General features: G+C 52.4%; 8 protein-coding genes across 8 annotated transcripts; 7 read left to right on the top strand and 1 right to left on the bottom strand.

Annotated features, from left to right (window-relative positions):
- Nucleotides 1-333: 333 nt before the first annotated feature.
- J4E79_006598 (uncharacterized protein) lies at nt 334-1,506 on the top strand (the record flags this gene model as incomplete). Its single annotated transcript, XM_049355468.1, has 1 exon — nt 334-1,506. One exon carries the CDS (start codon nt 334-336, stop codon nt 1,504-1,506), a length of 1,173 nt encoding a protein of 390 aa, XP_049210141.1.
- Nucleotides 1,507-2,667: 1,161 nt separating this feature from the next.
- Nucleotides 2,668-3,347, top strand: J4E79_006599 (uncharacterized protein; the record flags this gene model as incomplete). The annotated part of the gene is made up of 2 exons (XM_049355469.1): nt 2,668-2,820; nt 2,898-3,347. 2 exons carry the CDS (start codon nt 2,668-2,670, stop codon nt 3,345-3,347), a joined length of 603 nt encoding a protein of 200 aa, XP_049210142.1.
- A 1,818-nt stretch (nt 3,348-5,165) lies between these two features.
- Nucleotides 5,166-5,927, top strand: J4E79_006600 (uncharacterized protein; the record flags this gene model as incomplete). Its single annotated transcript, XM_049355470.1, has 1 exon — nt 5,166-5,927. One exon carries the CDS (start codon nt 5,166-5,168, stop codon nt 5,925-5,927), a length of 762 nt encoding a protein of 253 aa, XP_049210143.1.
- Nucleotides 5,928-6,183: 256 nt separating this feature from the next.
- Nucleotides 6,184-7,074, top strand: J4E79_006601 (uncharacterized protein; the record flags this gene model as incomplete). Its single annotated transcript, XM_049355471.1, has 1 exon — nt 6,184-7,074. One exon carries the CDS (start codon nt 6,184-6,186, stop codon nt 7,072-7,074), a length of 891 nt encoding a protein of 296 aa, XP_049210144.1.
- A 1,779-nt stretch (nt 7,075-8,853) lies between these two features.
- J4E79_006602 (uncharacterized protein) lies at nt 8,854-9,612 on the bottom strand (the record flags this gene model as incomplete). Its single annotated transcript, XM_049355472.1, has 1 exon — nt 8,854-9,612. The coding sequence occupies one exon, from the start codon at nt 9,610-9,612 to the stop codon at nt 8,854-8,856; it is 759 nt and encodes a 252-aa protein (XP_049210145.1).
- An 801-nt stretch (nt 9,613-10,413) lies between these two features.
- On the top strand, nt 10,414-12,113 carry J4E79_006603 (uncharacterized protein; the record flags this gene model as incomplete). The annotated part of the gene is made up of 3 exons (XM_049355473.1): nt 10,414-10,425; nt 10,645-11,906; nt 11,954-12,113. The coding sequence occupies 3 exons, from the start codon at nt 10,414-10,416 to the stop codon at nt 12,111-12,113; spliced, it is 1,434 nt and encodes a 477-aa protein (XP_049210146.1).
- Nucleotides 12,114-12,854: 741 nt separating this feature from the next.
- Nucleotides 12,855-13,748, top strand: J4E79_006604 (uncharacterized protein; the record flags this gene model as incomplete). The annotated part of the gene is made up of 1 exon (XM_049355474.1): nt 12,855-13,748. The coding sequence occupies one exon, from the start codon at nt 12,855-12,857 to the stop codon at nt 13,746-13,748; it is 894 nt and encodes a 297-aa protein (XP_049210147.1).
- A 277-nt stretch (nt 13,749-14,025) lies between these two features.
- Nucleotides 14,026-15,007, top strand: J4E79_006605 (uncharacterized protein; the record flags this gene model as incomplete). Its single annotated transcript, XM_049355475.1, has 2 exons — nt 14,026-14,908; nt 15,000-15,007. The coding sequence occupies 2 exons, from the start codon at nt 14,026-14,028 to the stop codon at nt 15,005-15,007; spliced, it is 891 nt and encodes a 296-aa protein (XP_049210148.1).
- Between the last annotated feature and the right edge of the window lie 21 nt (nt 15,008-15,028).

Consider the following 15,028-nt stretch of genomic DNA (forward strand, 5'->3'; position numbering starts at 1 on the left):
AGAGACTCTGGTATTGCTATCGATACGATATTGAAGCTGCTCTGTGCGAGTAGGCACGACTTGGGGCTACGGATGGATGCGTGCTCGCGTGCGCACTCGGGGAACAGCGCACGATGATGATGGCGACGGCGCGAGTCTAGGCCTGGCCGTCGTGCGTCTGCCGTCAGACAGTGTCTTGAATCCTCCTGCCCTGCTCTTGCTGCCTCCGACTGTGACGAGCTTGCCGTGCTTGCTTTTGCGTATCCCACCTACTAGCGCCCGCGGATCCTGCCAAGCCCAGGTGCCCGCCGCGGGACCGTCTTCTTATGCGAAACTTCTACTAGCAGCAATTGCATGTTCAAACTACGACCTTTGTTTGCCAGACCATCGCGAATCGCCTGGAACACATACAAGCCGCCCACATCAAACTACTTCGCCAACTCCTCTGCAAACTACGCCCGCACCATGACCGAAAGCCCCACCAAGAAACTCAAGACGGACGTGCCTGTCATTGGCACGCACAATGGCCACTTCCACGCCGACGAGGCCCTTGCCGTCTCCATGCTGAAGGAGCTGCCCACCTACCGCGACGCTCAGCTCATCCGCACCCGTGACCCCGCCGTCCTCGCCGAATGCCACACCGTTGTCGACGTAGGCGGCGAGTACGAGGACGACAAGAAGCGCTATGATCACCACCAGCGCGGCTTCGAGGTCGTCTTCCCCGGCCACACCACAAAGCTCTCCTCCGCTGGTCTCGTCTACATGCACTACGGAAAAGACATCATCACCGCTGTAACTGGTCTAGAAGGCGCCGACCGCGATCTTCTGTACGAGAAGATTTACACTGACTTCATCGAGGCCTTTGACGCCAACGACAACGGCATCAACGTCCTCGCGCCCAAGGACCTGGAGAAGGCAGGTTTGGAGAAGAAGTTCGAGGACCGCGGCTTCAGCATCGCCAGCGTAGTGAACCGCTACAACTATGGCAACAAGTCGCCGACCGCAGACGAGACCAAAACCCCAGAGGCCAAGCAGGCTGATGAGGACTTCCGCTTCACCAATGCATCTCGCTTCGTAGGCGAGCAGTTCCGCTGGGAACTCCTCGACCGCGCCCGGTCGTGGCTCCCCGCTCGTCACCAGGTCAAGCAGGCCTACGACGCCCGTCTCCAGTACGATCCTCAGGGACGCATCCTGGTCCTTCCCGAAGGCATGCCGTGGGCCGATCACCTCTACAACTTCGAGAAGGAGGCACAACAGCCACAAGGCGTCGCCCCTCAGGTTCTCTACGTCCTCTTCCCCGAAGACAAGCCCGAGGGCAAGTGGCGCATCCGTGCCGTTAGCAAGGAGAACGGTGGCTTTGAGAACCGCAAGGACCTGCCCGATGCGTGGAAGGGTGTGCGCGACGAGCAGCTCGACCAGGTCTCTGGTATCCCAGGCTGTGTCTTCGTACACGCCGCTGGTTTCATCGGAGGAAACAAGACGTTCGACGGTGCGCTCGCAATGGCGAAGAAGGCATTGGAGTTGTAGATATTTACGATGGAACGACATGGACACTCAGTTGAGTGTATCACATGAAGCAACGAAAGTTGCTTACACTTTGCATATGCATGGTTGGCGTTCTGGCGCTTTCATACAGAAGTTATGATACCAACGATACAATTGGTTAGATGAATCATGAAAATACATGATTAGCCGTCGAAAGACGACAATAACTTGCTCTCTTCTTGCGATGAATTTGTATCTGTCTCCATCGCAGCCTTAGGGCCTTCACTCGTTTGTATTGGGGTTATCACAATGCTTGCTCATTGCAGCAAACGTAGAAAATTGAAGTAATCATCATGAATTCTATTCGTCATTGATGTGTGATAGCATCGTCAACGCACTGGAGACACGCGTAACCGAGGACTTCCATCCCACTACACGTCGTGGATCACACTCCCAAGCCAATGACCGCCTTGCGCACACGACAGCCGGAAGACCCTGATTCTTAGCTTGTTGCGCGAGCCAAATGCGCAGCTAGATCATCAGTGCAAGCTTCAGGTACTCCACGCCCTGCGTCAAGTCTAGAAGAAATCCACCAACGAGACCTGGCCAATTCGGGTCGAGACGTCATACGGGGAGAGTCGGGATGACTGGGCCAGACGCCGCTGAGGATGGCACACGACTCGTACCCGCGGCTGTCAGCACCTCGGCTGTGATTGGCTGGAAAAGTGGAAAGGCGGCTGTCCGTGGCGAAGATTTCGTAGATCCGTATGAGTGAAGGCTCTCGTACACTCGTTTCACATTGCTTTCTTACCAACGAACCAGAACATCGCGACTTTCTTGCTTTTTGATTGTTTGACAACGCATCTGTCTCCAACTCCTTACACCGCACTTTAATCGGCACGACTTTGCGGAGAAACCAGAAACAAAGATACAGGGCACGAGCGGTGAAAAGCGTTGAGCACTTCCCGCTTTCCCCGACGATCGTTTATCGCCAGCGCACGGCCTGCTTTTCGGCCTTTGCCCACCCGTCTCCAAACCTTTTGCACCCTTCACATTTCACAACCCACCTCAACTCCACAGTACAGCTATCACAGCTCATCAATACATACCATCGGATTCTCGGGTCCGAATCACTGCGAACACGTCACATCGAAGCGACAACGAACATTACCCGACCCACACGACAGCGCACACGACCACACGATGAAGTACTTCCAGCAGACAGTCGACTTCGACTACACATGGGAGGAGGTCTCGACGAGCAACTGGCGCAAATACGGTCCCTGGAACGAGAAGACACCCCATGTCATCGCCGTCGATACATTAAGTCGCTCCGTCGACCCAGCGACAGGAATTGTAAGTGACTCCTTCTTTCACATGTCAATTCGGCGCGCCCCACCAGCCTCACCGAGCAGAAAACTAACACACTGCAGCTCCGCACCGAACGTCTCATCACATGCCAACAGTCGACACCCAAATGGATACAGACCATACTCGGCGGCCAGGACACCTCCATGGTCTACGAGACCTCCTACGTCGACCCCGTCGCTAAGAAGCTCACACTCTGCTCCATGAACATGACATGGTCCGACCTCCTCAACGTGCGCGAGACCTGCATATACCACCCCGTCGCCTCATCACCCGATAAGACCGCCTTCACCCAGCGCGCCGAGATCACCGCGCTCTGCGGTGGCTGGCAGAAAATCAAGAACAGCATCGAGCAGTTCACTGTTGAGCGCTTCCAGCAGAACGCTGCTAAGGGCAAGGAGGGTTTCGAGATGGTGCTCGAGCGCGCGCGCCAGGTATTCCAGGAGCAAAGAGAGATTCTCGCGCTGCAACAAGCGCAGCAGGACAGCCGGATCCTTCGCCAGGCCAAGATATAAGCACGAAGAGCACCAGCTCTCATTCTGCTTGCGACGACAACCCGATTCGCAAGCGCTGCGAATTTTCCGTCCAACATCACTACAACGGTCTTTCGGTCCACTCCGCTCGATCTTTTCCCATCCATCTCGACTCTTCCATTTCAACACCATTCAAGCGTTCTTCATACCTGGGTGGGATCCTTCCTTTTTTTTTCACTGCAAAAAGTGCACTTCAACGGCGTTATCAAAAGCATGGGAGAGGCGCAGATACCCTTTTCACTGCATACTAGATGCCATTATGCATTATATACACGATAGAGACGAACCCATATACAAAGAAGCATTATTAGATATTTTGAGTAATCAAATGAAAGATTATTATCAGACTGTCTTCTCGGAAGTTTGGAACGGAAAATGTGATGGGTTTGGGTCGACCATTCAACCAAAAGTGAAGATGCCGACACTACGGTGGTTGAAGGGTAGGTGATGGCATCTACTTGTAATACACCACGCACACCATCCGAACGGCAAATAGACTCCCCTTTCAACGCGCGTTTATCCCCTCCGTCAGCTCCAACATCCTCATCTCCAATCCTATTTCCATCCTCATCCTCATCCTCAACTACCACAAACAGCAACAGCCATGCAACACCGCCCCCTCAAGCGCCGACGCAGCACCTCCAGCATCAACGACCACAACGATCCATGCCGGAAACGCCAAAAACTGTTGGCGTCGATGTTCAAGCAACTTCAACAGACGGCTGAAGAAGTCAGATGCGCGCTCAACGATGCTACCTGGTTGTCTGTGGAGGAACGAGTGCGGGCTGCTTTGATTATTGATCATGTGGAGATGATGTCGAGGATGATGGAAGAGGGCTATGAGTTTGGGGATGGGGATGAGGAGATGGAAGAGGATGATGGGGAGGATGGTGCAGGGGATAGTGGAGATGTTACCAAAGAGGTTGCGTACGGCGATGTTGACACCCCTTTTGGTGAGGATTCAAGTGGATCTTTGGAAGAGAAAGATGAGCATGAGGAGAGTGGTAGAGAGGAGGGTGGTGATGAGATGAAGCCAGCGAAAAACAGGACAGGACGAACACGCTGATTCTAACTTGTCGTGGATGAAGAGGGGAGTTAGCTTTTCAGCGGGTGTGACAGGTACGGCATGCACCGAGAACGGAGGTAACTGAAGTGTTTGGGGTGGATGCATCGCAACGCGAGATTGTTAGGGATTTGCCCGAGTGACGACGGGAAATTTTTCGCACCAAGTTCTTTCGAATGAAAGACTCTTGATAACTTTACTTTGTTGCGAGATAGAGCTACGTGCGGAAGTAGCCATTTAGCAGTAGAGATGTTTAAGGGATGTTATGAAAGGGTCTGTGCGTTGATCAACGCGTAACAGGAAGGCAGGATCTGTACCTGCATCACACGAAAACCTTCTTTATGGCACAGCTTGCAATACTTACGAAAAGCCTTGAAACACTCATTTCATGTCTCGACAAGGGTTACGATCCAGACGGCAGATACTCCGAAAAAGCAATAGTCCTCCCTGCCGCGTCCAAGCCCAGACTACGTCATTTTGCACCAGCTCACAACACGTAAAGTCTTCCTCTTACCGCGCGAAAGATCGTACATTTCCTTCTCATTTAGCAAATTGCGACTCTCTTCGTCTTTATCATCAGTCCGTAAGGCTTAACGACTATGGAACCACCTCTCAAGCGGCAACGTGCTGACAGTGCCGACACCGTACCCTCCCATCCGCCTACTACGGCATCAAATGCAAATTCGCTCCCAACAGCAGTACCGCCTGCACCAATCGACACAGAATTTATCAGAACCATGATACACTTTCTTGATGAGGGCGCCATGGACGTGCCATTCGCCACGACGAGCTTCAGCCATCGTACCCTCCTCAAGATCGCGAAGAGTGACGCCACAATCGCAGCCACAATCCAAGAAGCCTACGACGCCTACATGGCGAAGGAGAGAAACACAAGCGCCGACTTCAGAAAAGTTCTCGATGACTTCAAGTGGACTATCCCTGGCGTGCGTGGATGTGCGGACGATGCCGTACCGCCCGAAGAGATCCCCGTCTTATCTTCCCAAATAAAGGGTGCATTCTACAGAAGCGTGGCCGAGATTTGCGGGCGAACGCACGACTATTCGTCCCTCGGCACTAAGAAGAACGCGTTGGATGCGCTGAGGAAACTGGGCGTCATGCTAGTCAACACCCCGGACAAGAAACTGCGCGCTGCAGTCGCAGATCGTATCAAAGATGTCGAGAGCCAAGAATACGTCAACGGCATGTACCAAATCGCGCGCCACATAAATGTGGACCAGCGTGAAGAGGTGTGTATGATGCCGGTGAACGAATCAATGGATTTCTTAGCCCGATTGAGAGATGAAGAGTCTGTAGAACCTACAGGGCAATTCCAAGAGAAGTTGGAAGAGCTGCAGAAGCAGTTGAACAATGCGGGGTTTCCTATTCGTTTCAGTATTGTTCACCAGGAGTTGGACGTAACGCCACAGACCATTCAAGATGACATAGACAACGGTGTCGAAGATAACGGAACTCCTGAGCCTGATGATTACTCGGAGTGAGAGGATATATGGCGGAAAATGCGATTACACAAGGATAAACTTTTGAGCTGAATGCAAGAACATTTCCTACGAACCTTGCTGAACAGCCCTGTTGTTCTGATACTTTTGGTGCTAGCTCACCCCCTCACTCGTGAAGTTTATTTGGGTCGACCCCTCAATCTTGGTGCGGATGCCATCAGCACTACTTGCAATGACTTGCGAACACCTTTAATGAACAATCCAACACCGAGATACCCTCAACGGCGCTTCCACAATCATGGGGCGCACACTTAAGCGACGACGTCTACTTCCCGACAGCAATTCCTGCCCTTCAGACGACCTCTTTTTTAGTCGAAGCCCGTCGCCAGAAGACACGCTACCCCAGTATGACCTCGTTGAAGCCATCCACATGCTCGATAACAAGCCCGGCCACACCCGGAAACGCAGCTACAGCCAGCGCCTACTCCTTCAGCTCGCTGAGGAAAATCCAGCCATCGCGACCAAAATCCGACGATCCCTACATAAGCATAAGGGCGTAGACATCAGCTTCCAGCCACATATCACCGGCGTCAACGGCATCAATGGCAGCATCCGCAGAGCTGCAAATAACATCTTTTACGAAAACGAAGACTGGGCCTGCAGTAGCTTATACTGCGGCACATTCGGGATCATTAAAGAGATCGTCAATGAGGCAGGCATATACACCTCCTCTTTCGCGACCAAAGAATCTGCCCTACGGACGTTGATCAAGCTCGCCCAAGCTTTGTTGAACATCAAAGACGAGACACTACAGGAATACGCGCCGAGTTATCTCGCCTGCAACAAAAGCGGATTCCGAAAAGCTGTCAGAAGGATCTTCTTCACTATGAACCGAGCAGAGCGGAGGGAGATGTGTAGAATCATGTGGGGAAAACTTACGCTGCTCCAGAAAATGGATCAGCTGGGCGAGAGGCTGAACGCTGCTGGGTTCTTCACGGGTTTGGGTCGCGTTGTGGAGCATGTGAGGATATCTCTGGACCCCGATCTTTCGGAACTGATGAATGATGAACAACTTCTTGCTGATGAAGAGCGTGCGGATAGGGAGGCGGAGGATCCAGCATGGCCTAGAGTATCTTTGGAAGAACGGGCTGCGAGAGTGAGGGCTTCATGGCGAGTGGAGTCTGAGTGAGATGCAGGGTGCGAGCTGTAGAGTCGTGTATAATGGCAGAACAGGAGCACAACAGAATGCGCTGGCATTGGTGGTTCCAAATAAGTTAGTAGTATCTCATATGCGTTCTCGCATCATTTCATGTTTAACAAAACGCTGTTGATTGCTCCGCCTTCGTCTTTTGCCACCTAATGTCATTTTGCAGAAGTAGACGTGATTCGCAGTCCAAGCAAGAAGCAAACAAACACCGACGCTCTGATTAGAGACACACCTATCAACCAGGAGGCCAACCTCCTCTTTCTGTTCCCATACCAAGACTTTCGCACGTACAGCCATTCCAGATATGCGCTATGCTTCTACGCTGCTATTGAGTAGTACCTTCTAACCTGGGCGGCGCCATACACTCATAGCCCAACTCATGGCCATACTCATGGTCCTGGTCATCCTCATCACTACGATCCTCAGGCCACCTCATCAGCTCCCTGTAAACAGCGTACAAGCCTGGCAATAATCGCGCGTCATCAAGCTCTGCGCACAACTCCAGCATCTTATCCATGAATCTATTCCCTCCTATTCGTGCAGGTCCTATCATCGCAACTGTTGCGCCGTCAACAGGCATCCGAGCTACGTCCATGCGTTCCCGCTCGGACATGGTTCTGACGATATCGATCATGCCAAGAACGTAGGCGTTGGTGTCCCTTGTGTGAAAATGGGAACGGAAGGCCTTTAGCAAGCGACCATTTGGTGTGCTGACTAGCGCGACACCCAGCAGTCGCAGGGTATCTAGCGCAGACTTCTTTGTGGAAAGTGTCGAGCAGTCGTGTGTTTGACCAAGAACATAGCGCGTGCTTGCGGAGAAGCTGTCTTTGATTTCTATGCACATGAGATTGAGGTTCGAAGAATTGAGCATGGCGACTCTTGCTTTTATGACGGCATTCAGTAGAAGGACGCAGTCTGAGAAGTCAATGGTTGTCCCTTGTTGGGCTTCCATGTAGCCGTGGAAAACGTGCCGGATTGTAGCTGCGATTGCGGGGTCGGCGACAGCTCGGTTGAGCAAAAGCCTCTGGCTAAAACTACATCTCCAATTGCCGCCTGTTATGTCGAGGGTAGCAATGGCGGATCTGAGATCGTAGTCTGGTATGTTCTGGCTCGTTGTTGGGAACGATCTTATGTAAGGTGGAATGTAAGGTGAATCATTTTCACTCTCAGCACGTTGTCGCTTGCGTGATCGCTCCATTCTGTTACGGTTCGTCGTGAGCCAATGATAGAGTTGATGTAAGTTGCGAGTTCCGGAAGGGAGAGTAAGGATTCGCGCTGACGCGTCGCGAGATAGCGCGACGTGTTGACGCGGTCCAGAATTACGTAATCCAGAAGACCCACCCCAACAGGGGACGCCGTGCTGATCGTGTTTACAGTTTGTGTGCTGAAAATGGTGCCAGGCTTGCGACTGCGCAGGTGCTGCCTGCGTGCATGACATGAGACTATAAGACTACCTAAGTACCTAGGTAGGACTATGCGAGCTGCCAGCGGTAGAAAGCCGTGACCTAAATTGCAAGAACTCGGGCAAAATTACCAAATAAGCACTCAGCCCGAAGACGGATCACAGATCATCCTCTTTTCGCTATCTTTCCTTCGTGTTTGGCCAAGATTCATCGGCTCATCGCGTCGTTTGGGGGGCGCCGTATGAAGTCTAACAGTCCAACTACTCTCCTTCCTTCTTCGACATCTAACCCATGGGCTTTATGCCACAGATATCGCACTTCGTAATATCTGAAGTAGGTCTCACCCCTCGCTGTCTTCTTACGCTTCTTCTTCGCCTTCCCCATCCTCGTCCGTCTCATCCTCACAAGTAAGATTTGTGATCACGTCTTGGAGTCCCGTGCAAACGCAGTAATCGTCAGCAAGCTTCTTAAGCTCCTCCATTGCTCCCAAAAACGATGTACCGCCGGAATAATCCCGAGCACACATCCTCTCACACTCCTCCACGCTCATCTCGTCAATGACGGCGTTCATCGAGTCTTCCAAAGAGTTGTCGACCTGGAAATGCATACGGATTTGTTTGCCGATCTCTTCCTGGCTTTCACAGATCGCCCATCCAATAAGGTACAGCGCATCGAGCGCAGACTGCTTCGTGCCGAAGGAAGCAGACTCTTGAGCAGCTTGTTCAACGATGGTCGTGAAAACTTCTTCTATTTGGCGTATGACGTCAAAGGCGGCATTGTATTGCTTCGCACAGCTGGAGTTCATGTACCGCTCGTTGATCCAATAATCCACCTTCCGGGCGTAACTGCTGAAATCGACGACCTTGCAACGCTGTCGCTCCATGTATTCTTGTTTGTGGCTGCGCAGGGCTGCAGCAATCTCTGGTGTGAAAAGAGCTGCGTTTAGGAGTATATCCTTGATGAGTTTGCCACCGTCGTCTGCATGCAGTACGTCGATGCAATCTTGGAGTTCGCTTTTGGCGAAAAAGTCGGCGAGAACACCGGCCTCGGTGAAGTTTCGCAGCGCGATCGAATCACCGTTGGTGTTGGCGCGTTGTCGTTTATGTGGCGCTTCCATCGCTGCTCGCGATTCCGTAGGACGTGGACGTGATGGTAATGTATTGTAATATCTGAAGATGCAGTTGTGACGCGTCGCGTCAGGATGTCCAAGATAATCACGCGCGTTGCGCGTTGATACGTTGAGACACCCACATGAGAAGCGGGAGCTGTCTCGGAGCGACTAGAGGAACGCGTGTTTATCTTTTGCCGTGTCGCCGTCTCCGGGAAATGAGTATAATGATCCGGGTTAAAAAGTTATTGATCCGGGTCAAAAAGTTATTTGTCCTGGTTAATTAGTTCTCTATCCTGGTCACTTTTGGCGCTAGCGAAAGTTATTAATCCAGGTTAAGGGAACACCAAAATCATGTGATGGTCTTCATCAAGGCCTGGCCCGACTTCCTTGCTCCACGCGCATCTGGCATCTTTACGAAGGGTTACTTGACCAGCATCAGAGAGACAAGGCGCCCGCCTGCCGAAGACGACGGAGAGATCGACTAGCCACGGATATGATGCAGCGACTCAGGCGGTAACCCGTGTGATGACATTGGCATCTTGCGCAGCTACTTCTTCCGTCGCAAGATGCCGACATTCGAAAGGTAGAGACTAGGGACTGCTTCGACTGTGTAGTGATGATTATACGACGAAGCTTAGCGGACGCATTTAGAGAGTTTGTCGAGGTGGTTGGAATACCGCAAGTATGATGGAAATGATAATGCTGCAGCAAGTGACGAGCATGTGGGGCAAGGCGCGACTGACAGCTTATCTCCGGGCTGCGTACCCAACACCTTACGTCTGATTCACACGCCGCAACAGCAGTCAAATGCAGCGAAGAGTAAGTAAGCGGGTGATGTAAAGATGTGCGACATCGCCATGATACTATCAGAGAGGGCTTGAAGGATCGCTTTCGTTAACGTATCTAGCCCCTTCTAGAGCCACATCCTCTACACACACTCCTGGCACTCCAACATGAAGCAGATGGACTCAGAAGACCCCAGAATGGGCGGTGCACCCAGCGTCACTCTCCCAGGAACATCAGCCGCACTCAACGTAGAAGAGTACGCATCGCAACCACAAAGTCACGGCCGCACAGGGTTTCCCCAAACAAGGTGGACAGTCGCTTTCGTATTGGTTACAGCAAGTTCGATGCGATCCACTCCTAGATCACCGCACTACCGATGAGCTACCACAAGAAGCCGATACGGTCATCATTGGATCTGGTATCACAGGGACACTTGTCGCGAAGCATCATCTCGAGACGTTTCCCGGAAAGACAGTGGTCATTCTCGAAGCACGGGAGTTTTGCTCTGGCGCAACAGGTCGCAACGCTGGCCATTGCAAACCTGATCAGTGGCGGGGTTACGGGAAACACGCCAAAGCGTACGGCCATGAGCAGGCGGTCAAGATCTTGGACAACGAGCAAGCTACGTGGGAAGCGTTGGTAGCATACGTCAAAGAGAACAACGTGGAATGCGATCTCTGGGTTGGAGAGACCCTGGATGTTCCTCTGGACGAAGAAGTTGCGAAGATAGCTAGAGAAATATTTGAGAGGTACGTGGAAGCAGGTGGAAAGGTTGACCATATCCAAGTTACCCACGATCCTGTCGAAGCGGCGCAAAAGTCTCGGATCAAGAATGCGAAAGCATGCTACGCATGGCAGGCATCGACCTTGCAACCTTGGAAGTTGACAGCGCACATCATGCGCGAAAACATAACCAAGGGCGCCAACCTCCAAACTCGTACTACTGCAAAGTCAATTTCAGAAGGGACAGGATCTCGGAAATGGATGATCAATACGGAACGAGGAGGCATCGCATGTGACGCCGTTGTGCATGCTACGAATGCGTACAGCGCAGCTCTCGAGCCGTCACTTTGCGGTATCATTACGCCCAAGCCGCATATGTGCAACAGAGTAGCTCCGCCGCAAGCCTTCAGTGGGTCAAAGGCTATCAAAAACTCATATGGTATTCTGCTACCGGATGGTGCATTCTTCAGTATCAACCCGCGTTCGTCCTCCGATGCCAACATCATGTTCGGTGGCTCCAACCCTGGACAAAAGGAACTGGATGTGTGGGTCGAGAACAACCCAGAAAACTGCATCAACGATGGACTTGCGAACCTAGAAAGGGTGACAAAGCATGTCAGGAAGTTTGTAGAATCCGAATTCGACGGTTGGAAAGCCGCCCCTGCAGGCCCCGGGGAGCGCTTTGAGTATAGTTGGAGCGGTATCATCGGGTTGAGCGCGGACGGTGTGCCGTTCGTCGGAGAGCTACCCGAGAAGCCTGGTCAATATATCTGTGCCGGCCATCATGGACAGTAAGTTCAATAGTCCACGAAGAAGTGCGAGGCTAACATCGGGACAGTGGGATGGGGCGAATCTTCACAGCAGCACCTGGCCTGGTGAAACTCATGAATGGAGAAGCCTGGAGTGCGACGGGATTGCCGGAGGTATACCAGATGACAGCCGAAAGACTCGAGAAACTGACGAGTATGAATCCCGCACCTGCCATCGCGGTTATATGAGGAAAGGAGTTCGTACTTGCATGACTCGCGCACTTGAACCGTCCCTTTCCTTTCTCTTAGCTACCAAAAATAGCACGCAGAACCACAAGAAAACACGAACAGCGCACAACTTTCCGTAACCATGTCTGGGACGCTTGCGCGACCGCAATTTCGACCCCGTCACCTGCAGTGGTTCACGAGCGTAAGAGGCGGTGAACTGTCACAGTCGGAACCGTGAAATCGCATGCCACAATCCACACTTTTCCTCTTTTCTTTCCTAACGCAGTAACTTTGTAACTCGTCTTCTGCTCGCCCTGGCATTAGATCGTGGTAGCGAGGCCGCAGCGGTAATTTGCTTGGTGTTGTGCCGCTGCGTAGCTTATTGGTTTGGGTGTTGTGGAAATTTGACACGGCGGTGTCGTGCTAGGTGGTTGTTGGCGGTAGCGAGGGGAATAGGCAATATAACGGCAGGGGCGATAACGGTTTGTACGACCGTAAGCGCATGGCTCTGCATGGGAAGTTACATCTTAAGATTCTCGGTTTGCAGCCTTGTCTTTGGGGTGGTGACCGATGGTACTCTGACAGCTCGTGGAAAGTGCGGGGTGCGCTCGGGCCGACATCCATGCGGCGGGTACGAATGACTTCACTCCGGACTATACATGTCCGCTAATATATACTTCGGATGACAGCCAGGGCTAGACGAGAGCCAACACTGGTCGTACCTCACGATTGCAGGACTACACATACCGGAAAGTTTGCGTCATGTCTAGCCTACCAGACAACATACGCAGGACGCTCGAAGTCCTGCTTCCTAAGATCAAGTTGCGACATGAGGAGTCGTCAAAACCTATCATACTTGGTATCACTGGCCTGCAAGGCTCAGGAAAATCGACATGGGCATCAGAGCTTGTCAAGATTCTCTCGAAAGACCATGGCCTCCATACGATCACAGTTTCACTGGACGATTTCTACAAGACGCATGATGAGCTAGTGGCCCAGCGGGATCGTGATCCAAACAACAAGCTCCACCGTACTCGTGGGCAGCCTGGTACACATGACGAACAGCTAGCCCAGAAGTTCTTCGGCGATCTGAAAGAATATACTGGGAAAGGCGATCTCAAGATACCCAGCTTCGACAAGAGCAAGTACAACGGCGAAGGCGACCGAGCACCTGAATCAGAGTGGCCAACGATATCGCAAAAACCTGACGTTGTCGTCTTCGAAGGCTGGTGCATCGGCTTCCAGCCCGTTGCACAGACTTTCATCGAAGAACGACATTCGTTGGCAAAAGCCGGAAAGCTCACCGTCAACACCCCTGCAAACCATGAGCTTCCCCATTTGTTCGAAGTGAACGAGAACCTCAAGCGTTACTGTGACGCCTTCATGGGACCTCAACACTTTGACCTCTTCATTCATATCGACACGGATGATCTGAGGAACGTGTACACGTGGCGGCTGCAGCAAGAGCACAAGATGATTGAGATCAAGGGGTCGGGGATGTCGGACGAGCAGGTTCGCGCGTTCATTGATGGGTATATGCCGAGCTATGAGATTTACCTAGAGCGCCTGCGCGAAGGACTATTTGATGATAAGGGTAGGATGGTTAGGGTGGTCTTGCATAAGGAACGGGGAGTTCAGAGGCTTGAAGAGCTGTGAAAGAGTAGGTGTTTACACACCGATATGCAACCACTCTTGGGCGACTACAGTAGAAGAACAGAGGGTAATGAGCGACAGCAGGACTAGGATGCGGAATCGGTGATCATGAGAAGGGGAAATTTACTTGATGTCTTTTCACAGCGTGCGCTTCATCTAGCATACTCACTTTCACCTTCACAGCGCTTAGTTCTGTCGTACTGGAAAAATTGTGTCTGCCAACCGACGCCCCACCGCCAACGCCACCTCTTTGATTCTCGTCTTCTTTCTGCATTTGATCATGGCTAATGCGAATCACTATCAGGTCCTCGGTATCGATATCCAGGCTAATGACGCTGTGATCAGAAAGGCATATAGGCGGGTTGCGCTCAAGAACCATCCCGACAAGACCCTGCACTTGTCAACAGCAGAAATTGAGCAGCGAACACAAATTTTCAAGCTAGCGACGACTGCGCAGGAAGTACTGCTCGACCCGGCGAAGAGAAAGAGCTACAACAAGACACTAGCGCGGGCAGTGAGGCCATCGAATACACCAACTGCGCGACCTCCCCAAGCGAGACCTCCTCCAGCGCAACCTCCTCCAGCGCAACCTCCTCCAGCGCAACCTCCTCCAGCGCAACCTCCCCCAGCGCCTGCCCCCGATGCACCAGGCTTCAAAAGGCCTCCGCCGCCCCGAACCACATCGACGGGAACTGATCCGTTTCGGCCTCCGAAGTTCCACTACTTCGGTGGCCCAAGAGAGCCGCCATCAAGCAAAGCAACACAGACACCACCACCACCCCAAACTCCCCACCCCTTCACCGCCGGCAGCCCAGCCGCCTACCCTCCACCTACCCCCTACTTCTACGCCCCGGTAACAGGATCATCCCAACGCACAACCCTCACCTACTCCAACAATGACAAATGGTCCTTCAGCATCGGCGTCTCAAAAAAGTACGAATGGACCGTCCGCCCCACACTGCCTTTCCTGGGCGAAGAAACCAAAGACATGATTGCAGTGAAATTCTGCCTGCGACAAACAGCCACCACCCCAGCCACCGTCTTCATCAGAGACGTCGTGCTGACTGTCGAGTCCACGCCTGATGACCGGAGTATAGCAGTGAGTTCCATCTTCGCCGAGAGGAAAGATGGTATAGACCTTTGGATCACGCTTGCAGGCATTGGTGCGGCGCCTACTGCCATACCAACACCGGTCAAGCAGTCGTGGATGTGGGCGTGGGATGTAGATCTGGCCTTTCAAATCCCATTTTATAGGACGTTGAGAGCGACACACCTGATGTTCT

The sequence above is a fragment of the Alternaria viburni genome, assembly GCF_023758015.1.
Source record: "Alternaria viburni strain BMP 2772 chromosome Unknown scaffold_13, whole genome shotgun sequence".
NCBI classification, from domain to species: Eukaryota; Fungi; Ascomycota; class Dothideomycetes; order Pleosporales; family Pleosporaceae; genus Alternaria; species Alternaria viburni.